The sequence below is a fragment of the Ruditapes philippinarum genome, unplaced genomic scaffold (assembly GCF_026571515.1).
Source record: "Ruditapes philippinarum isolate M1 unplaced genomic scaffold, ASM2657151v2 ctg12234_1_1_1_1, whole genome shotgun sequence".
Lineage (NCBI taxonomy): Eukaryota > Metazoa > Mollusca > Bivalvia > Venerida > Veneridae > Ruditapes > Ruditapes philippinarum.
The window spans coordinates 1-25,229 of record NW_026856904.1 but is presented as its reverse complement, the minus strand read 5'-3'; the positions used below and the strand labels follow the sequence as shown (position 1 = coordinate 25,229).

Below are 25,229 nucleotides of genomic sequence, written 5' to 3'. Positions count from 1 at the left end.
GGTCTTTATCAGAACAGCAATTTCATATCAATATACTTGAACTTAAAGCATGTCAGTTGGCTTTGATGTCACTTTGCAAAAATATTTGTTACACTCATGTTAGACTTTATATGGATAATACCACTAGTTGTACATACATAAACAAATTTGGAGGTAAAAAAGCTCAATTAAACACATTAGCAAGAGAAATATGGCAGTGGTGTTTGAACAAGGATATACAATTTACAGCAGCATATGTACCTGGTACACACAATAAAGAAGCTGATGAGCTGTCTAGAAAATTTAAGTGTTTCCGAATTTATTTGAAGTGAAAGGGCAATGTAGACGACTTAATTCTTACAACTTGCCTAAAAATAAACAAATAAATATGTTAAAACATAAATGTTTTCTTCAATAAATCTTTAAAATATTCACAAGTCAGGGTACAGATAAAATTCGTAAAACTCTAATTAGGGTTCACAATCACCAGCAAGTAACGTTCAGTTTAAGGAAATGACGTCCTTGGTAAAACTCTTAATTTAATGTTCAAGATACAGCAATATGTTATGCAGATGACTAAATTATCATTTGTTATTGATAACTTAAGTCATTCGATATCACAATTCAAATGTTTAACTAAATTAACCTTGAAATAAGACGGATTTCTGTTCGTGTTCAGTGTTGATCACCTGACAGCAGTTCATGAGTTTTGATTATTTCATAGCCTTCATGCTAACGTTTATATTTTGCCTAACTTAGACGTTTGGTAAAGTTTCTCTCTTTAATTGCCTGCTGCACAGTAAATGGGCAAATTGTGTTAGCATCTATGTCAAAAAATAAAGTTAAACATTCAAGGAAATATTTGCTTTTTTAAGAACCTAAGGATGTCTATAACAATATTTTTGGAAAGAAAGGATAAGTTTTTGAATATTTTTTTCAAAAAAATATTACATCTTATGCGGATCGTGTGGGTAGGGGACGGGTGTTACAAAGATATACTAAGAGTCTGAATATCTTAAAATTTATAATAAAAATTGTATTATTTCTCATTATTTTATTAATATATTATGTATTCTGAAATGTGTCACAAAACTTTTTCAGAAAATTCATCTTAGATATAAAAATATTTGCTTTCAAATTGTCAGTATTTTTCCTGCAAAATTAAATTTTCAAACATGTTAGAAACAAAATAAAAACACAAGGATAGGTACATCAAATCATACTTAAATCAAATTTGCAAACACATTACTTATTTATAAAACAGTAAAAATTATAGGACTTTCTTATGTATATTTCTTGTCAGATAATCCAGAAATGAATTGTATCAGGGGGACGAATGTTACATTTTTGGGGGGACGGATGTTACACTAGATGTTTAAAGCTCAAAGTTCATACTACTTTATTTTATACACTGTAGCTCTAAATATCGCGCGCAAAACAAGAAATGCGCGCTGTACAATTTTTGAAAAATTGGCCCATTTACTGTATATGATCTTACAATATAAATAAAGATTAACTATCCTAACGTCCTTCAGTATCAATATACCAATGTAGTAAACAAGTGAAGCGGCAGAAAATAGCTGACACTGTCATCTTCTCACAAGATCCGGGTTGGATTCAAATCGTTTATCGTACTGTGTAAAAGCTTCATTTAATTCAACATGAGAATCAAAATCATTAGAAAAAATCTATACAGTCTACATCCTCATCAATTTTAATACTGAGGTCCATTCTTTAAAATGTTTATAGAAATCATTTATGTCAATAGATTCGCTAGAGTCATAATTATATTTTGATTTAAACATTTTCCAGAATTCCTTTATTGTCCCTGTACTCCTTTACATTAGAGACTGGTCGTACAGAATAGGGCAATTTCTAATTGCTTCAATAAGTTTTTCTGTTGCATCTGGCATAGACAGAGGACCTTCGTCCGCGAATGCTGTACGTGAACGTGAAAAATCATTACATGTAGCGATCGGTTTTACGCTCACATTTTCACGCTCACGCCGATAAGGTATACTACATACAATAGAAAATCGTTTGTTTCGCGCTTCACGTTCACGCTACACGTTCCCGTATAGACGGACTACCGTCCTTAGTGTCCAAAATAAGAAACCATTTACATTACTTATTAAATTCACTATCATAATTCAATTAAAAACAACATTAAGATAAACAATACTAAATGCTCAGGAAATCATAAAAAGCAGTTAAAACTTTACATACCTTATTAATAATAATGATATTCCATAAATCACAAAAATTTAAAAACCATGATGACAAGGTACTTGAAACTAAACGAGCGGGAAATCATAACATCTGACCCATAGAAAAACACTAGTCCAAGGGAAACAACCCTCTTAAATGACAAATAATAAAGAATGACAGAGTGTGTCCCTGTTACACAATAATCTGCTTTAAAGATATTTTTTTAATTTTTATGTAAACAAATATACAACCTTTGTAACAAAATGTCTAAAATGTTACATGCATTTTTGAACTTTTGTTGGCATCGTAATCAAACGTAACATTGTTATTTTATTTTTTTACCTGTGTATCGTTGATTCGTTCTGAAATATGTCTTTGCGCATGCGTACTAAAAATAAATATTTATGCTGTACTGTCCACTGGGTTTTCCCAGCTTACAAAATGCTATTTTTAACTTTGGAAATACCGAACGAAAATAAATCCTCCGTCATTTGAGGCACATTAAGGGTTATATAAAGCTATATATTTTAAATATAGTAAACTAAAAAAGAATCGCTCATAAACTAACCTTTAGATATGATTTCTAGTTCAAACAAAACATTTAACAATGAGCAGAGTCTATTTTGTAGTGATTTCAGCTGAACGAGCATATGTTATATATTAGCACCATTCAATATGATAGATGTAATAGTCTTTTGTTACAACTGTTAAATTATTCAAAGACATGAGCAACCAGTGACCACGTGTGTCACCTCATGATAGCCAATTGCATGTAGCAGGAGACACAAACAATCATAAACAAGACAACACGCGTTCTTTTATTATTCAAGGAAAATCATTCAACCGGAAAACCCGTGTAATATGCGCAAAGATAAATCCTGTATGGTTTCATTGAAATTGCAATAGTGGTATAAGTAGAAAAGTTCTAGAAATCATTAAAGGATCATTACTCTGACAAAAATCAATGAACCAAAAAATGTTGATGAGATGCATAACTAGACGTGGTATTTATTATACCTGTAAAGTTTGATGAAATTGCACCAGTGGTATCTGAGGATTAGTCCAGACAACCTTCTGTGTAGCTGGCATTACAAAAAGCCTTTTTCATTCAAGGGCCATAACTCGGCGGAAAATCATTCAAGCGGAAAACCTGTGTATTATGCGCAAGTACTTGTGCTATCAATCAATCCTGTAAAGTTTCATTGAAATTGCATAAGTGGTATAAGAGGAGTAGTCCGTGCAAACTTTAACTTTACTCAAGGGCCATAACTCGGCCAAAAAATATTCAACCGGAAAATGCCGACAGTATGCCCAGCTATAGACTTTGCACTACTCTGTATAGTGGCGACACAAAAATAAAAGTGATGAAACCCGATAATCATTAAACATCATCCCACGTTACTTAACTGTGGTACGTACGTGTATACATTAATTATAGCTCGGAAACAAATTAGCAATTTATGAATTTTTATATAAAATACATGTATACATGCAATATACTAGTATACAAATAAAAATGCATTATTATTTACCTGAAAACGCCCTAATGTTCTCCAGATTTTTTTGGGGAAAAAAAACGAAGTAGAATACGTACTCTGGTGATGTCGTCCATTTGTAACGTGGTGGGAGTGATTAAAATTTAACGCATCGGCAATTATATATCAATGTCGAAAATACTTTTGAAGAGTATTTGAAAATCAGTTAGTTGTCAGAATTGTTCTCTCTCTTCGATCAGGATATGCGATACATAAAACGTGTTATGATTTACACAATGTGTATAAAGACATCACTCATACAAGTGCATATCCACCATCTGTAATCGTATAACCGCCTTGACAATTAGAGTCGATCCGGCTTACATTGGACATCGTCGTTCATCGGACACATTCACTCTGAAGTTTTTCTGCTCTCGATGCTGAGACATACCGTAGAAAATACAAATCGAACTCTATCTTTAAGTTAAAAGCAAACAGGACAATTTATGTTAACCATACATTCACGTTGTACACCTTGGCAAAATTGTACTAATTTACTATAATACATGTAAAATTTATTTTACATATGTCATGGAGCTAAATATTGTTTATATATCTGTGCATATGTATATACTTCTTAAGTTTCCGAAGTTGTCCTTAATTCCCTTAAGTTCACCCTTACCACAGGAACTTGAAATTCTATCAAATAACCAATATTAATTATAATATCCAAATATACCCCCTATATACTATAAAAAAACACTTTATAGTATATAGGGGGTATATTTTGCATATTATCGTTAATAGTGATAGAATTTCAAGTTCCTGTGACCCTTACATTTATACTTCGTCTGAACACTCGACGATCTAAACAAAAGAGTTTTAATAGCGTCGGGAATTCCAAAATAATTTTATCGCAAAAAGGTTAATAATTTTATAAACACGTCAGAGAAATATTTAGAAAGAGCTAAATATAATTATTATACTGTATTTATAAAATGTTGTACGTGTCTCGTCATCGAAAAATGTATTATTAAATAAGCGAGCATTTGCTTTTATTTAATTATATTAGACTACCCTAAGACTTCGTATATATGAAGATTTATTATCATGGTATAATATTGATAAAAAGCAGTTTTTCATAAAAGAATTTAGATTGTCATTTTTTCCAATATGTGAATACTCGGTGATTAGAAACTATATACGATGATTTCTTTCTTCTTCTTCTTCTAGTTAATGCTTAATGAGGGTCCATCCGTCCTTTCGGGCACAAAATGCAGCTTTCGCTGTCGAGTACGGACCCCGGACATGTCACCAGTCATACCCTTAAAGAGTTAATTTTGAAGCACAAAGTGGGGATAATTTACCTCCTTCTCGATTATAGTCAACTACCAACGTCTGCCTAAAATACGTAAAGTGTCGTAAAGAAGTAAAGTGGCGTAAAGTCAATGACAACTAGCATTAAGTGGGATCTGGCGTATCAACAAATTCTTTCAATATTTAAACACATACCCATTATACTAATATATCTGTGGGGTTTAATGTTTTGAGATCGTCAAAAAGGACTGTAAACAAGCGTCCGGTGTACATTGACGATAAATAATAAAATAATATGTCAATGTCTTCATAATTAATTATTTAAAATACACTTTTATATATTGGATCCCTTTTTTCTTCTTTTTGTCCATTTTTTTTTCAATTTGCTTAATGTACGAGCTTAACATACAAATGACATGTTTCTCGCGATGAAACTAAAACTATGTACAGGGTATCCCGGTCTCGCCTATATTTTAGAGTTTTTGTTGAGAATTCGGTATGAATAAAAAGGATCTTATGATCCAAGTGATAACTCAGTATTACTTAAATAAGTAAACTATTTTTAACAAAATAAACACTGGATATTTACTTTACTCCACTTTACGCTCTTTTACACCCCTTTTACTCACTTTATGTACCCATTAAACCCATTCTTCTGTATGGTAGTGAGATTTGGGGTATACCAAATATTAGTAGTTCTATTGTTAAAAAAACAGATTATGTGTGGTTGAAATCCTTTGGAAATATGTCCTGTGATAAGATGGATGTGAAATTTTTAAAATATATTCTGGGTGTACACAAAAAACATCAAATGAGGCAGTATGCGGTGAACTAGGACGGTATCCACTATTTATTGATGTAATATGTAGTTATGTTAAGTTTTATCAAAGACTGCTAAATGGAAATGTTAGCAAATTACTATCTGCTGCCTTTATTGAAAGTCAAACATTATTTACGGATAATAAAGTTTGCTGGGTTTCTTGTGTACAACATTGTTTTAAGCATTTAGGTACTATATCTGATGCTGGTTTAACCAATAAGAACTTAGTAAATGTTGTTAAACTCAAGTTAGTGAAAATGTACCAAACCAACTGGTGTTTGAATATCTCAGGTACTGAAGGGAAACTTAGAACATACTCTTTGTTTAAACAAAGGTTTTGTAGAGAAGTGTACTTTAGACATATTAAGGACAAAGATATAAGAACTTTCTTCACCAAGTTTAGAGTAAGTGCACACAGATTGAATATAGAAACAGGCAGATATAAAAAGATCCAAGTAAATCAAAGGTATTGTAACTGTTGCTCTTCCAATCTTGTAGAAGATGAAATTCATTTTTCCATGTGTTGTACAAAATTTGATAGTAATAGAGAACTACTATTTAGACAAATTGAAATATCAAATAAGAACTTTTGTATGTTGAATAATAAGCAGAAATGTGTTTGGTTAATTTCCTCGGAAGACCCTAGAGTCTTGAATGTCTTTTCTAAATACCTACTCGAAATTTATAATAAAAGAAATCTTATGTTAGGTAGTACTATTAGTAATAAAAATTTGTCAGACCATTGAATGTATATTATTGTACTTGAATATCGAATGAGTAATTAGTGTTGTTGTTGTTGTTGTTTTTTTTTTATTTTTTTTTATTTTTTTTTTTTTTTTTATTTTCTGTTTTATTTATTTATTGGCGTCCGCGCCGAAGCGCGGCGCGGCGCTCTTATGGAATGAGATCAGATTTTGTGAAAGGGCGACAGCAACTTCTCGAGCCTTTTAGTCGGTCATAATAAAAGCCGAAAATTCCGATCGGTATGAGGGTGCTTGATTATTAAATAAGAATGAAATGTCGCGATATGTTACAATGAATTTTCGCAATGCAAACATTTACAAATGAAATAACCTTTTCCGTCAATAAATCGCGCTCTTCGGGGTTTTTTATTTATCATTTTGTAGTACACAGTCGGTTATCATGTCATGGTATGTTATTGTTGTACATGTATCCTAGAATGATCAGTTGATGACCTAAATATTCCAAAAACCTATTTATAGATATATCTTTTTATCACTCCTATCGGTAAATGCCGGTCTCTCCCGGTCTATTTTGACCAGGATTTACTAGTGACCGGCGAATAGTACCACACGTTATATTGTCCGGTCTCTCCCGGTTTTGGAGTAGATGTTTGATATCGTTACAATTAGAAAAAAAAACAATAGCATGTTTCATTTTATCTATATGAGATAAAAACAATAAATATGTACACGGATTTATATGTAATATAAATCCGTGATATGTACAATAATTGAGAAAAAGGTACATTTTTTATGTTATTAAAATGACATTATCAACTTTGAAACATTTTATTTAATTATTCAATTTGTTATCCGTGTTTAGTAAAGATGCCGAGGAATTATTCAAAGTTACAAATTAGATTTTATGAATTATTCAATTGATCGATAATTTAAAAAATGATAAAGAACAATACAATGTACATGTACATGGTTTAAGAATAAACAATATTATATATTGAAAGATAAACCATAATTTACTGACTTTTTCCAGTTAAGCTTTGACTTATAATCGTCGGTCAATATGACAATTGAATTCTTAAAATTTATTTTACAATTTTAATAAAAAAGAGTAGTAAAAACTCAGTATTAAAATAGCACATAAACACAAAAAAAATAAAAGAAAACAATATTCATAAAATTTGTATTTTTTTAAAATTAAAATTAATAGATATTACAATTATTGTATAATAAACAATTATGCTCAACATGATCAACATGGTAATATAACCAGTGTCATATTTTTACTAACTTAAAGTGTGAACAGATACCTTAAGGGGGTCTTCGCTAATAGCGATAACATGTACATAATAAGGGACAAATGTGTGGTACGTGTTGATCATGCGTTACACATATGGATTATAAATGATTGCATACATGTATATCCGTTGCTATTAATTACCACGATCATAAAGAAATAACAAGTAATATTCTAATCTCTAGCATGCCAATCAAAGTTCATAATGAACAATGTCTTTCGTCCGCTCATTCATAAGTGGTATACATTTCTGGTAGTTTATAAGAATATCTTGTCATCATATGTGTACTAGTTCATCTTCACTTGCTGCCTTTCTTGCTTGGACGCCCTTTGATGCTTTGCATCAATGCATTTCTTGTTTACTTCTTATTTTAACATTACTACAGTATGCCTGTGTTATTTGTTTTTCCAATAATTAATACGAATTAAGCCTTAGTTACTTTATTGTCTTCATTTCTACCATACAATACACAATTTGTTGGTTGATATATTTTGTTTCATGCCTTGTGTTTTATGCTTGTGATTATATATGTCATATAGTATGACCCTTGATTGGTGAAATAAAATTATTCTATTCTATTCTATTCTATTCTATTCTATTCTATTCTATTCTGTACTTTAGACACACCTGTTACACATAGACAGGGTATTAGAGGATGATAGAGCTCTACAGTATCGACAGATGATTTTCCTTAAGAAAAAAAAACAAAACAAATAGAAAACACCGGCTCTGATTCAACAACATCAAAACTTGTAATGAAAAATCAATATTGCCCAGTCTGCATCCGTATTGGAAAAAGAAAAACGTTTTAGACAGAGCCCCTATACTCAAGCGAAATGGTAGCACACCACAGTAATGTAAGGATTTCTTGGATATAGTGAATATTCTGGATTTAAATGACTGGTTGTCTTTAAAATGCATTTTCAGCATAAAATTTGTTTTTGTGACATCTAATATGATCACTGGCAAATTCGAAAACATGGCCAGAAATCACATGCTGTTTATTATGTATGTCAAGGCCGCCATTTTTTGTAAACATTGCTTTTATACAGCATGCACGGTAAAAAGAAGTCATTTTACAGGGGGGTACAAACTTTTAGCAGTAGCAAAAAATCTACAAGGTTGAGGACTAGTTTCTTTGTGATATTTTGCATGTATAGGGAGTTGCTAAAGCAGAGACAGTGTTCCTTTAGCCTGTATATTTGCAGATATTTTTTGCCAGAGGGTCGAAATGTGTTGTTTTGGGTCTCGGGCCACTGTAGATTTTGGGCTTCAATGGAATGAATGGCAAATTTTTTGACTGCCTGCCTATTGCAGATGGCATAATTTCTTTGTAGATTTGCAATCTTATGTCATATATGTTCTCAACAAAATGTGTTTTCTTTTTCCAGGTTGTGTAGTTTGGTATCAGAATTATTAGACGTATTGCTTGTAGGACATTGACGGCAGGAACTTGAAATTAACTGTGGAGTGCTACCAATGGCTGTTTTACTAGAAACATCAATTGGCGACATAACCATCGATCTACTAACAGAAGAACGGCCAAAATGTTAGTATATTCTGCAGAACTAAATACTTTAGAAGTTGTTACATTTAATTATTGTTCTGTTTAGTGAATATTTGATTACCTTCCGATAAACTATATTCGGATGTATATATTTTTCGGATGAGTGCCTGAATTTTTTTAATGTTTATTCGAAGTTTTTTGCATGGTATTTGAAGGATTGTGTCTTTCGGTATATTTGTGACATGAAATATTTGTCTGTATCTTACATTTAGAACAGAAACCGATCATTTTAACTGTTATGTTATAGGTCGGTACAAGTCAACCCGGCCCCAAGTCAGCCCGGCCCAAAGTAAGCCCGGCCCCAAATTGGTCAACACAGCCTTAAACCAATGTTATTTCTGGTCAACCCGGCCCAATTTTTTATTATTTATTTTGCTTCAAAATGTTAACACAAAAAACAACAACAAATGTTTAACGATGATATCTATTATTATTCATTTTATATAATTTATAAAAACTTTCAATAGTAACAAACAAGCAACACATGCATAATTTACTGTTTTTACAATGTCAAATGCATAGTTATACAATGTTCAATGCATAGAACTTTCTACAATGTTCAATGTATAGTTCTACAATGTTCGTCTCACACCCCTACAATGTTCATCACATACAAACACGAATTCACTAGTCGTCTTCTTCTGCCTCTCTTCTACCTAGTATTGGTCTACACAATCTTCAATAGGGCGGTTTAGACATAATAATGCTGGTAAATTTACTTAAATCAGAAAGAGTAATTTCATTTCTACTTGATAATATTCTCGCAAAACAATGGACAGTATCTGAAATATTAACACAATCAATACATTTATAGTCATAATGACATAAAGTGATTAAACAGAAAACACTATCAATTTTTCAAACATAGTAAAATTCCAATACATTTTTACACAGTAAATATTCTTTGAAAATAAGTTAAACATTCAAATGAACTGAAAAAAAGATTGTTGGAAACATAATTTATACAAACCTTTTGACTCAAAATTCTATGCATTTCTTCCTAATTATCGCATTAACACTCAGGAAACCATCTTTAATTTACATCAAATAAAGACATGAAAGATACTACCATCTTATTTAAAGGATTTGTTTTCACAGCTATACCTTTTTGTTAATTGTTTGCTTTAAACTGTTTGATTATCACATCTGAATTAATGTTGATGTACATTTAATTGTTGATGTTATATAATTATTCATTATCACTAATGCGTATTAAAGTCTTAATCGGGGTATCGGCGCAATAAAATTTACGGACACTTTTACGCCTGATCATGTTTTTTTATTGTTCTATATAGTTACAGTAATAATCTTCCATCAATAATAAATCATTTTTATTCCATCATACAACAAAATTACTTAAATAGTTTTCTTTGAAATATATATATTGGGGCCGGAATGACCGATTTTGGGGCCGCACTGACCAATTTTGGGGCCGCATTGACCAAATAAAAATTCTGTGGGGCCGGATTGACCAATTTTAGGGCCGGGTTGACCAAATTTGAGGCCGGGTTGACTTGGGGCTGGGTAAACTTGGGGCCGGGTTGACTGTAATTAGTTATAGGTTATTCACCAACTTCAGACTATTCCCTCACATGTATAGCGTCCAAATTGATGGAGCACATCTTAGTGTCCAATATTATGTCCTTTTATGATAAACACAACATCCTTAGCCCCTATCAACATGGCTTCAGGTCAAAACGGAGTTGTGAGTCCCAGCTAGTAAGCTTCTCCCAGGAAATTCATGACAATCTTGAAAGTGGCCAACAAACTGATGTCATAGTCATGGATTTCAGTAAGGCATTTGATAAGGTGGACCATCACAAACTTGTGAGTAAACTGGAAAGATTGGGTATAAGCTATGAGGTTACAAATTGGGTCCATTCCTTCCTAAAGTCACGCTCCCAGCAAGTTGTAGTTGAAGGTCAAAAATCAGGAATACTACAAGTCCTCTCAGGTGTCCCCCAAGGCTCGGTATTAGGTCCCTGCCTTTTCCTTTCTTACATAAATGACCTCCCAGATAGTGTCAAAGGTAAGGTTAGACTCTTTGCAGATGATACTGTTGTCTACCTTACCATCAGATCTAAACAAGATGCCCAAACCCTCCAAGATGACCTTCATGCCTTAGAAACATGGGAAAAAGACTGGTCCATGGAGTTTAACCCTGACAAATGTGAAGTTCTCAGGATAACAAGAAAAAGAAACCCTGTAATATTTCCTTATACCCTCCATAACATCCAACTAAACTCAACTCAAGAAGCGAATTACTTAGGAGTCACTATTAGTCAAGACTTTTCATGGACCAAACATATAAACAACATAACATCTAAAACAAATAACTCCCTCAGATTGATTAGAAGAAATGTTAAAACTCCAAATAAAAAGATAAAGGAAACTGCATATAAGACCTATGTTGGACCTCAGGTTGATAATGCTCCATAGTTTGGCATCCTTGGCAGAAATATTTAATTTATAAAATAGAGCAAGTACAAAGATCAGCTGCTAGATACATTTTTAATGATTATGACTATACAAGTAGTGTCTCAAAAATGATAAATGATCTAAATTGGCAAACCCTTGAACAGTGTCGAAACATCAGTGCTGTAACCTACTTGTATAAAATCCAAAACAACATTGTGTTTGTTGACCACCAACACCTTACTCAAACAAGAAATCTGAACTACCTGATACCCTACTCAAGGACACAATATCATCAAAATTTTTCTTTCCTAGGAGCATACGTCTTTGGAATAGCCTTCCTATAAGTGTTCAGTCTAGCACCAGTTTAAACATCTTTACTGAGAGGCTTGACCCATTCTATAAATTCTAAATTGCACACTATGTCTTTTAATTTAATAGTCTTGTAGTACTTTTATTCTTTTAACTTTTTAATTTGCATATAAATAATTTCTTTTATTAACAGTTCCCTGACAACGCGCCTGCTAGTCATAGTCAAAATTGATTGTTAAGCAGTATAATGTAGATGTAGATAGATGTTCTCATTCTTTCCAAGGACGGTATACCACTGGAACCATCTTCCCCCTGCAGTTGCCCTACTCTCTACCCTAGAGCAGTTAAGTGCAGCCATAGCTTGCATCTAACATGTCTCACCCTAGTTTTCCAGCCCCTGTTTTTAACATTTTCAAATATTCTTTTATCATCTTTTAAATGATGCGCAGACATGTCTACTTCCCCACGAGGGGTTTGACATGAACAGAAGATAGATAGATACATGATCATTATTAAAACTAGTAATGATTAACCCCAGTTCAGTAATCATTATGACACCATGTTCTCAATCATTTTCCTTCAAAACTTTTTAATAAGGAATATGTCACAGGGTGAGAAAAATGTGCAGCCTGACCGTGACTCAAACCCGGGAACCTTGGAATACCCTTCTGCTGCTCTACCGACTGAGCTATCCGGGCGCTTACACACCCTCTGTCTTATTAAGTGAACAGTTCTGAACCGTGACATACCCCCTGCTATATTGAAATTCGTCCTTGAATTTCACAGAGTTACAGAGCAGTGTAAATTAAATTCTGAGCTATATCCAGTCACGAGCCCCACGTTTGGCGCCAAATGTCACAGGGTGAGAAAAATGTGCAGCCTGACCATGACTGGAACCCAGAACCCTGGGAATACTACTCACGGCTCTACCGACTGAGCTATCCGGCCGCCTACACACCCTCTGTCCTATAAAGTGAACACTTCTGAACCGTGCCAAATATATTATTTGCAATTGCTGAAAAAGGTAAGTTCTTCCAGTCGGTGGCATGGAAAATTCTGCATCCCACACCCGCCTCCACTCAGCTCAAAGATACATTATACAACTACAACTACAAATATTTCATTGCATTAAAACAACATGTTCCATAGCAATACAATTTTCAATACAAAGACATGGTTTACAGAAGAGAAAAATGCATGTATAATATATGTATCAGCATTAAAGATGACTAGTTATTTCGCAAGTTTGCATAGTGTATATATTTTGCTAATTTAAAAATTATTGATTTTGCACACATGAGGTTAACAAATTTCTGTTCAGTTGGCCACATATAATATCTCTTTATATATTTTGATCATATTCTTAAATCCTGGAATTAAGAACATATTAATACAAAATGATATTCATTTTCCATATGACCGGCATCACGGGGGAGGAAGTGTTACACGAAGGATGGAGTTCTTATGATAACTTGTTTGGAGTTCTTATGATAACTGTCACGGAGTTCCTGGAAAACATTACGGATTTCTGTGGAAAACATTTCTATTTACTTGGAGAACTCATGTGAAAAATGTTCATTTTTACCTTTAAATGGGAAGCTTGAGATGCTAAATTAAACTTTGATAATTAAGCTTGCCCTACATATTGTATAATGTTTCAGAAAAACCTTTTAGTCCATTTTTCATCGCCTTTTTAGCTCACCTGTCACAAAGTGACAGGGTGAGCTTTTGTGATCGCTTTTCGTCCGTCGACCGTCGACCGTCCGGCGTCCGTAAACTTTTACTTTAAATGACATCTCCTCATAAACCACTAAGCCAATTTCATCCAAACTTCACAGGAATGTTCCTTTGGTGGTCACCTTTGAAAATTGTTCAAAGAATTTAATTCCATGGAGAACTCTGGTTGCCATGGCAACCAAAAGAAAAAACTTAAAATATCTTCTTCTAAAAAACCCAAAGAGCTAGAGCTTAGATATTTAGCATGAAACATCTTCTAGTAAGTGTCTACAAAATTTGTTCAAATAAAAGCCCTGGGGTCAAAATTGGCCCCGCCTTGGGGGTCATTGACTTTCCTTATATGCATATAGTAAAAACTTAAAAAACCTTCTTTTAAAGAACCCATAGAGCTAGAGCTAAGATATTTAGCATGAAACATCTTCTAATGGGTGTCTACCAAGTTTGTTCAAATAAAAGCCCTGGGGTCAAAATTGGCCCCGCCCCAGGGGGTCATTGACTTTCCCTATATGCATATAGTAAAAACTGAAAAAATCTTCTTTTAAAGAACCAAAAGAGCTAGAGCTAAGATATTTAGCATGAAACATCTTCTAATGGATGTCTACCAAGTTTGTTCAAATAAAAGCCCTGGGGTCAAAATTGGCCCCGCCCTGGGGGTCATTGATTTTCCTTATATGTGTATGGCAAAAACTAAAAAATCTTCTTTAAAAAAACCCCAAATAGCTAGAGTTTAGATATTAAGCATGAAACATCTTCTAGTAAGTGTCTACAAAGTTTGTTCAAATAACAGCCCTTGGGCTAAAACTGGCCCTGCCCCAGAGGTGTCATTGTTTTTAACTATATGTGTATAGTAAAAACTTAAAAAATCTTCTTTTAAAAAACCCAATGAGCTAGAGGTTAGATTGCAGGAAACATCTTTTTGTGGGTGTCTACCAAGTTTGTTCAAATAAAAGCCCTTGGGTTAAAATTGGCCCTGCCAAAGGGGGAGGGGGGAGGTCATTGTTTTTCATTATATGTGTGTAGTAAAAACTTAACATCATGAAACATCTTCTAATGGGTGTCTTCCAAGTTTGTTCAAATAAAAGCCCTGGGGTTTAAACTGGCCCCGCTCTTGGGGCCTATATACAGGTGAGCGACCTCAGGGCCATCATGGCCCTCTTGTTAACATGATCTAATATACTAGCTGGACTGGAATATTTTTATGACAGTTTTGTGCTTTATTGGTGATAATAGTATACTCCTTAATCAAAACAACTAGCTGTTAATCTCTTTCGGCTTGTTAGAGATCTTTATCAGTTAACATACTTGGATGACTGGAAGGTTAAAGTGGCATACTTGATTAGTTTGATTAATTTATAAAAAACAGTCACAAGTAGAATGTAGAAGCAAATAGGTGCTTTATGCAGTACAAAACAATTAACTGTCTTTGTTTTTCTGTTTTCTTTGCCAAAGCCCTTACTAAAATTAATTGAAAAGTGTAATTTAAAGGAATTAAAAAAGGTGGCAAGTTTAATAAAGATAACATGGAAGGAATTTCATTTGAATAACTGGTTTTATTACAAACTTTACTGTTTCCTTCATTTTCCAAGTATCTTCATGCCAGAATTCAAGTACCTTATATTTACTTAGATACCTCAGCGTTTGTTTGTTAAAAATGCTCAAGATATTTGAAAAACATTAATTTTGTATACTAGATTGTAAGATGAAATGATTTGTTATTTGTTTTTAATAACCTTGAATGTTGGTTGCATTTATATGCCTTAAATATTCCTAAATTGTAATGTTTTCCTTATATCTAATCAAAGTGCTGAAAGCACTGGATGTTAATGTTTTTGGGATCATAAATGGTGGTAACTCTCTGAACATTAATGCCTTTAGTTCTAAAAATTGATGTTACATAGTTAAAATTTAAGGACTTTCAGGGGGCGTCCCCGGCCGAGTCCAACAGGGACTTTGGATTCTTTCATGTGAGGAAGCTTAGTCCAGCTAGCTTACGGAACGTCGGTGGTTCTACTCAGGTGTCCGTTCGTGCCTGAATTATTGCACAGAAGGGCACCTGAAGTCTTCCTCCACCAGTAAAGCTGGAACGTCGCCAAATGACCTATACTGTGTCGGTGTGACATAAAACCCAATCAAAAAAACAAATAAGGACTTTCAGATCATGCACCCTCTCTGTTTTTTCCAGAATAATTATTCTAATTTTGGAAAACGACCCGAAATTAAAAAGCATTACAATGCTGTGTCACAAAAATCAGGCTAAGAAATGCACTAAGTATTATTATCAATTTATTTCTGATCATATTTCTTAATTATCTTTTTTCTAAGTGCCCCAGCTCCCAGTTGAACTCTGGAAGTCCAATTTTGGTATTTTGCTTCTCCAGGGTTGATTCAAATTGGATATTATGGAGGGTATAAGGAAAATTCATATAATTAAATATGCAAATGATATTAGTAATTGTTATTCAATGTTAAACTGATACTGTTCTTATTCTATCTCTAAATCAAATGTTATCTATCAGTGATTTTTTTCCTGTATGTTACAGCCGAATAAAGGCTGTTTCCCCTAGCTCAAAATAGGTTTATTTTTTCCTAAAAAAGCCAATTTTTCCCCTGAAATGCCCTGTGCACTTTTTCATCAGAACCATGACTTAACAGCATATAACTTATTATATCATCTAGAAGACAGAAAGCAGTCCCTATAGCCTCTGATTTGTTCCATGCATGTTAAATTGAATTGAAATTGAAAATTTTATTAAATGTGTGGGTAAATTCCATTCTCAGTTGTTAGAATTTGATTTTCCCTATTTCTGATTTATCGCGCTATATTTTTCTCTTCAGAAAGCCACAGGTTGTTTCGAAAAATGGAAAAAAAATCACTGTCTATATAAAAAATATTCCAAATGAATACAAAAATTCCCAAACCATTAATATTTTCAAAACCAGATGGATTAAAAACTGTTTAATATAAGGTGAAGCAAATCATCACTAAAGTGGGGCATATCATCAATGGGGCAAATCATTAGATCACCGTCAGACTGAAATTTATTATGACTCTTAAGGTTTTTGCATAATCCATTTATAATTCATTATGTACTGAAATATACAACCAATCACTATACATGACATTACCAATGCATTTGAATGGAAAAAACATGTTGTCTCCTAAAATTCTTGAATCAGAATTATCATTAAAAGATATATAGCATGCTTTAGTTATAAAGAAATGAAGTTGATTTTATAAAACAGTGAAATAATGATCTTGTGGATAGTGTCTGTTTAATTTATTTTATTATCCCCCGCCGATGGAATCGGGAGGGGGATATAGTTTTGGCGTTGTCTGTCCGTCCGTCCATCCGTCCGTCCAAATTTCATTTCCGGAGTAGTTCTCTGCAACTACTGGCTGGAATTCAACGAAACTTTATGGGAACCTTCAATATCAAGAGGAGATGCGCATATTGTCGGCTTGTTTGGGTCAGACACTTTAATTTAGAGTTATGGCCCTTGATTAGTTATGCAGTATGCATAAAGAGCAAAAATCATTTCTGCGCTACTTCTCTGCAACTACTGGCTGGAATTCAACAAAACTTTATGAGAACCTTCAATACCAAGAGGAGATGCGCATGTCGTCACCTTGTTTGGGTCAGACACTTTAACTCAGAGTTATGGCTTGATTAGTTATGCAGTATGCACCAGAGCAATAATCGTTTCCGTGCTACTTCTCTGCAACTACTGGTTGGAATTCAACAAAACTTTATGGGAACCTTCAATACCAAGAGAAGATGCGCATATCGTTGCCTTGTTGGGGTCGCACTTTTTAACTCAGAGTTATGGCCCTTGATTAGTTATGCAGTATGCATATAGAAAAATATTTGTTTCTGGGCTACTTCTCTGCAACTACTGGCTGGAATTCAATGAAACTTTATTGGAACCTTCAATACCAGGAGGAGATGCACATATCATCGCCTTGTTTGGGTCAGACATTTTAACTTAGAGTTATGGCCCTTGATAACCTATGCAGTTTACAACCAGAGCAATAATTGTTTCTGTGCTACTTCTCTGTAACTACTGGCTGGAATTCAATGAAACTTTATGGGAACCTTTAATACCAAGAGGAGATGCACATATCGTCGCCTTGTTTGGGTCAGACATTTTAACTTTGTGTTATGGCCCTTGATAACTTATGCAGTATACAACCAGAGCAATAATCGTTTCCGTGCTACTTCTCTGTAACTACTGGCTGGAATTCAATGAAACTTTATGGGATACGAAGAGGAGATGTGCATATAGTTGCCTTGTTCCGGTCAGACACTTATAACTCAGATTTATGGCCCTTGATTAGTTATGCAGTATGCATACATCTCATTGGCATTTCCAGATATTACTATTTAACACAGAGATATGGCATTGTTATTGCCCTGAATATTTATCAAGTTTAAAGATTATTACTGTTTATGCCATGATAAATATATAAATAAAGCCTTATGTCTTCTGTTGTTGTGTTAGTAATAACCAGTACTCTGCGGGGGATATAAATTCAACGAATTTGCTTGTTTCAATGATTTTTATTTTATTTTTCAGGTTGCAAGAATTTCCTGAAGTTATGCAAAATAAAATACTACAACTTCTGTCTTTTTCATTCAGTGCAGGTAAATCTTGTTTATGCAATATTTAGAAGTTATAGTGGTGTGTAACCATAGTATATTAGATTGTAATTGTATGTTAGTATGTCAATATTTTATAAACTGCAAATATTTTAACCTGTTTTAATAATCTGATTCATAACAGTTAATCAGGAAACAAGTTAATTTATGACATTTTCAATAAGACTGACTTGGAAATTATTGGAGTCTGTTTTATGAATTGCTAAAACATTTCAAGAATTTTTTAATTTTCAATATACGAATGTATGACATAAACATTGTGTATTCTCAGAGAAACTTGGTGGCTCAAACTGGAGACCCAACAGGTAGTGGGCGGGAAGGAGAGTCTGTGTATGGGTAAGTCAAAATATGTATATAATACTGCTATCAGGGAGTTTTATTTCAATTTTCAAAACAACCTGTGGCTTTGTGAAAGGGAATATATGGCACAATAAATCAGAAAAATGAGAATCTAATTTACTCGCACATTTTTATAAAATTATCAATTTTGTTTCAATTAAACATGGTACATAGCATAGGCTATCTATAGGGACAGTTTTTAGTCTTAGTCAATTCAATTTACTGTATTAGCTAGCTGATATTAGTGAGCTGCTGTTAAGTTATGGTTCTGGTAAAGAATATGCACAAGGCATTTTAGGGAAAATATACCTATCTTTGGCGGAAATTATACCTATTTTGGGCTAGGGAAGGCAGTCCTTATTTGGGTGTAAAATACAGGAAAAAATCACTGGCTATATCACATATATGTCATATATCAGTCTGTAAATGCCTGTATTTTAAGAGATTATGCAGAGATTGTTAATTGTGCTATGCCATAATATGGTACTATAAATTTTGTTTGAGTAACCCGGTTTAAACATTATTTAAGCTAAACTGTGAATGTAGCTTGTAACATATTTGAACCATCATTGAGGATGTTACCTTGAACTGACCACAACTGATGTCAGATAATAAAACATGATTATGACCCCAGTATGGCTCTAACCTACAATCTCTCTGGTTTGAGAGGCAGACACTAAACCACTAGTCTGCTACCCCTCCCCTTGGAGAGAAACTTTAGAAATTTAAGTTATCTTACTTAAAAATGGGGAAATTCTTATTTTATTTTTCTAAAAATATTGTCTTTAATAATTCAAACCAATTTACTATTTTCCCAATTCACATAATGTTTCATTAGTAAAAAAATTTCCCATATTGAATTATCATGGGTAAAATAAAGTTTTGCCATCTGTTTTAAATTTTTCTTTATCATGTATGAGACAAATTTCAAATGTAAAAATTTAGTTTTTTTAATACCTTAAAGATTCTGTAACACATTTTTTTCATGGTTTTATTTCATAAATATGATGCTCAAAATCTTGTAAGTTCAAATAAGCATTATTTATAAAGATATTACCCAATTTAACATTTTGCGTAAATAAAGGGAGGTAATTAGAAATTTATTTTCTATAAATTCCAAGTCAAATTTTCCAATAAGAAATGAATGCATGTAACTTATTGATTAAATATAATGTGCACAAATATTTGCAGTACACATTTTACATATTCTTGGATGTTTGAAAATTGTTTTATTTGCATAATTATATACATATATAATATTTTGCAAGTGTGTGATACATACATATGCCAGCCCGCATAGCTCAATCGGTTAGAGCGACAAGTCTCGACATTGTGGGTTCGATTCCCGGGCTGGCCAACTAAAATTACTAATCAGTCTTTCGGATGAGACTTTAAATCGAGGTCCCGTGTATGGGTGCTTAAACACTTATGGGTGCTTAAACACTTGGCACGCTAAAGAACCAGGAGAAGCTTCTGGAATTGGGGCATCTTTCTGTATCTGTAATTGCACTATCCTCCAAAAATCTAAAATGACTAATACTCTTCTGGAGGACTCGCCCATATGGGCAACCGGTGGCGAGTATAAATAAACGCAAATACACACACGATACATACATGTGGGGCCTCCGTGGCCGAGTGGTTAAGGTCATTGACTTGAGATCACAGGTCCCTCACCGCTGTAGGTTCGATCCTCACTCGGGTCGAAATCTTTCATGTGAGGAAGCCATCCAGCTGGCTTACGGAAGGTCGGTGGTTCTACCCAGGTGCCCGCTCGTGCCTGAAATAATGCCCGAAGGGGCACTTGGGGTCTTCCTCCACCAATAAAGCTGGAAAAAATCGACGAAAAAATCTCGGCGGGACGCTCTAGGATGGCCCGACTTGAGTGTACGGTCGCCCATATGGGCTTTCCGGCGGCGACCTTAAATAAACGCATTAAAAAAAAAAAAAAAAAAAATGATACATACAGTAACAATATCAATCACAAAACATACAGGATCTTTAAGTTGATAAAAAATACTAAACTAAAGTTAATTATCTAAAGTTTGATGAGCTTCGAAGTAAGAATGTAATCTATGTTTTTGTTGAATCATGCCTGTTTCTACAACATATAACTAATTTTATGTCAAAAAAGATCTGTGATATAGTTTGTTTTGAAGATATATTTCTACAACATGAATGCTAATTTGCTGCTACAATTCTGCTGTTCATTGTTTTGTTATAGGATTGTGTATGGGGAGCAAGCAAAATATTTTGATATGGAAATAACACCTCGCCTCAAACACAGGAAAGTTGGTACAGTATCTATGGTAAACAATGGACATAACATGCATGGCTCACAGGTTAGTCGAGATAATACACACACACTTATTATATCCAGTCTTTCCGGCTGATATAACTTGCAATTGGTTAATTAAGAAGATATGTAATTTATATATTTATGTGACTTGTGTGAACAAGTTAGCATGGTTACAGTTAAATTATCAATTATATACAGACAAACATACATGAGCCAATGCGCCTGTTATTGCAGTTAATTATCATCTTGTCAAAAGTAGTATTATATTGAAAATTTATCAAAGTAAATAACCTAATAAACGCCTCGGAAATAAATAAATTTCTTCTTCTTTAGAAAGGACAAGCATGAGTTTGATAAAATTTAACCAATGATTTTAGAGCATGTCAGATTCATATCATCTGAAATAAATTGTGGTGATCGTGAAATTATTTGTCATAAAGTTAGCAATGTGTAAACAAAGTAGTACTTTGACTGCCATACAAAATGCTCAATCACTTTAATTGTACTAGATGTCAATTAGCCAGACATGATTAAGGTTATTAGCCAATGAGTAATTTTCTAGAAACTTTAACAGAACTTAAATGCTAAAAAAAAGACTTTTGAGAAATGAAAAAATAAAAATCCTTTCTAAGGTATTATGGGCTTGCCCTTTGGTTAGTATGATAAATTTTATAGAATTTCAGATAAAAAGATAAGATACTATGTAGATAAGGGATGGTTGCTATTGAGTCATTGTAATATGGCTTAATGAGGTACCATCATGTCAGTTTATGGCATTATATTTCAAACAAAACATGTTTAGTTTGGCAACAAAAAGACATAATTATGTCTATACATAGTAAAACGATTGTTGAGGTTGCAGGAACTGAAAAAGATTCTTAATTTTACTAACTAGTAGTTGTTGCAAATGTGTAGCTATTAAAAATGTTACTTTTTAAAGCTATTAAAGTGTTAACTCAATAATGTTATTTGCAAATCTCTGTCCAAAATATATATTTGGAGAGAAATAAAACCATCAAATATGATACATTTATCATTTATCTCTTTCCTTACCTTTTAAATTGTGTCATGAACTACGTGTGTTTTTCTTCTCAGTTTTTCATCACTCTAGGAGAAAATCTAGACTATCTGGATAACACACACACAGTGTTTGGTGAGGTTGCTGAAGGCTTTGATGTCCTCAAAAAACTAAATGAGGCATTTTGTGACAAGGAACATAGACCTTACAAGGACATCAGGTATGACATTCTTAGATTTTTTGTGACATTTACTATTTTCTTTGAAGTGTATGCTTTATGAGATAGAAATCAACATACATGTTATTTATTTGTGTTAGTCACGGAAATGAATACAATTTTAGCTCAACTATTGGAGGAATAGTAGTAGTTTAATGTAGTTTATTTTTAAGTGATTAACTGGCATGAAGCCATCATTCTTGTAATTTAAGGAATATTTATTATTTACAAAATCATTTTGTCTTAGTCTTATTCTGTATTAAGTTAAGTATATTTTATTTTAGATCCTGTATGTTGTAATTAAGGTTGTTACCACACTTACGTAAAATTTTATATATGTATATAATTATGCTTATGAAACAATTTTCAAACATTAAAGACATGTAAAATATGTATTGCAAATATTTGTCCACATTTATATGTAATCATTAAAATATATGCATTCATTTCTTGTTGTAAAAATTGACTTATACTTTATATAAAATAAATTTCTAATTACCTCCCTTTATTTACATGAAATGTAAATTAGGTAATATCTTTACAAATAATGCTTTTTGGAACTTACAATATTGATAAATCTTCATTTAAGCATTATATTTATGATATAAAACAATAAACAAAATGTGTTACAGGATCTTTAAGGTGTTATTATGCCCCCACTTCGAAGAAGAGGGGGTATATTGCTTTGCACTTGTCGATCCGTTGGTCCGTCGGTCCGTAGACCAAATGGTTTCTGAGTGATAACTAAAGAACCCTTAGGCCTAGGAACTTCAAACTTGGTATGGTGATTGGTCATGACCAGTAGATGATCTCTATTGATTTTGGGGTCAAGGGGTCAAGGGCACATTGACCTTGTAAGCAAAAACGGTTTCCGATCAATAACTAAAGAACCTAAAGGCCTAGGAACTTCAAACTTGGTATGGTGATTGTTCATGATCAGTACATGACCCCTATTGATTTTGGGGTCAAGGGGTCAAAGGTCAAGGTCACATTGACCTTGTAGGTAAAAACGGTTTCCGATCAATAACTAAAGAACCCCTAGGCCTAGGGACTTCAAACTTGATATGGTGATTGGTCATGATCAGTAGATGTCCCCTATCGATTTTGGGGTCAAGGGGTCAAAGGTCAAGGTCACATTGACCTCTTAGGTAAAAACGGTTTCCGATCAATAACTTAAGAACCCCTAGGCCTAGGAACTTCAAACTTGGTATGGTGATTGGTCATGACCAGCAGATGACCCCTATTGATTTTGGGGTCAAGGGGTCAAAGGTCAAGGTCACATTGACCTTGTAGGTAAAATCGGTTTTCGATCAATTATCTAAAAAAACGCTTAGGCCTAGGAACTTCAAACTTTGTATGATGATTGGTCCTGACCAGCAGATGACCCCTATTGAGTTTTGGGTCAAGGGGTCAAAGGTCAAGGTCACATTGACCTTGTAAGTAAAAACGGTTTCTGATCAATAACTAAAGAACGCTTAGGCCTAGGTTCTTCAAACTTGGTATGGTGATTGGTCATGACCAGCAGATGACCCCTATTGATTTTTGGGTCAAAGGGTCAAAGGTCACATTGACCTTGTAGGTAAAAAACGGTTTCCGATTAATAACTAAAGAACGCTTAGGCCTAGAAACTTCCAAACTTTGTATGATGATTGGTCATTGCCAAGCAGATGACCCGTATTGATTTTGGGGTCAAGGGGTCCAAGGTCAAGGTCACATTGACCTTGTACTTAATGACGGTTTTTACTACCAATAACTCAACAACTCAAGTTGCCTTGGTTGATATTTCTATATTAAACTAAAAATGCTTTTGGTATACACATTTGAAGGTCTTATGTAATATAACAACTTTCGCTGTCATGATTCATAAAATTATGCATATATTATTTGGTAAGATTTGTAATAACTTTAAATTGCTGCACACAAACCTATGGGGTCACAATAATTATTACCTTGTGGACTAGTCATGACCAGTTGATACTAGATAACCCTTATTAATTGTTTGTTCACTAGGTCAGAAGTCATGCATAATAACCTGATCACATGACTAATTGGCTGCCGATAGGGGGCATACATGTTTTACAAACATATCTTTTTTAATGAGTGTGTCCATTTATTTCAGAATTTATCACACAATCATATTAGATGATCCCTTTGATGATCCACCAGGTTTGGAGGTACCAGACAGATCTCCTGAACCTACTAAACAACAACTAGATGTAAGGTCCGAGTTATGTAACATAATTGTGAACCCTTAACCTGCTAGATTTGTGTAATAGTTTTGTCCAGTCCATTGAAAGTATAAGGGGTTTTATTATCAAAATCGAATAATTTAGCTAAAATCAGTAGAGAGCCTTGTCAAACTGTATGGAAGTGCAGGAACACCTGGCTGTATACTGGTGGTAAAAGATAATCTGTTGTACTTCAGCTTGTTAGAGGAATTAAAAGACACCAACTGAGTGTAGAATATTGATAACTTATTATTGTTATTTTGAGATCTCATTTGTATCTCATTAAAGTGTGTGAGAAAACTTGAGTGAACCATAAAATAACATGTACAATCTGCAATCTTTGGAGAAAAGCAAAATAGTATATTTACTATGATCATTAGCCTTAGTTATAGGATTTACCTTTATTGTAATGATAGCACAAAATATCAAATTGTTTCTTCTGAACAGAATTTATTAACTTAACTTTTCAAAGAAATGGGAAAGCAACAGGCAGTTGAGATTTCTTTACCATCCTTTTATTCTGGTCACCATTTGATGTATTGTATTGAAACTAAAAATAGTTGCACATGGTGAATGTTGTTACAAATATTTTGATTTATTTTTAGAGTGGTCGTATTGTGTTACAAATATTTTGATTTATTTTT

The 25,229-nt window shown here is 33.5% G+C and overlaps 1 protein-coding gene across 1 annotated transcript; it reads left to right on the top strand.

The window, feature by feature from the left end:
- Positions 1-8,419: 8,419 nt before the first annotated feature.
- LOC132748098 (peptidyl-prolyl cis-trans isomerase-like 4) lies at positions 8,420-24,573 on the top strand (the record flags this gene model as incomplete). The annotated part of the gene is given in 7 exon segments (XM_060737645.1): positions 8,420-8,638; positions 9,282-9,347; positions 18,405-18,472; positions 18,759-18,823; positions 21,048-21,165; positions 22,218-22,360; positions 24,477-24,573. Coding segments are annotated over 7 exon segments (561 nt in total), but the record flags the coding sequence as incomplete, so codon positions are not given.
- Positions 24,574-25,229: the final 656 nt, after the last annotated feature.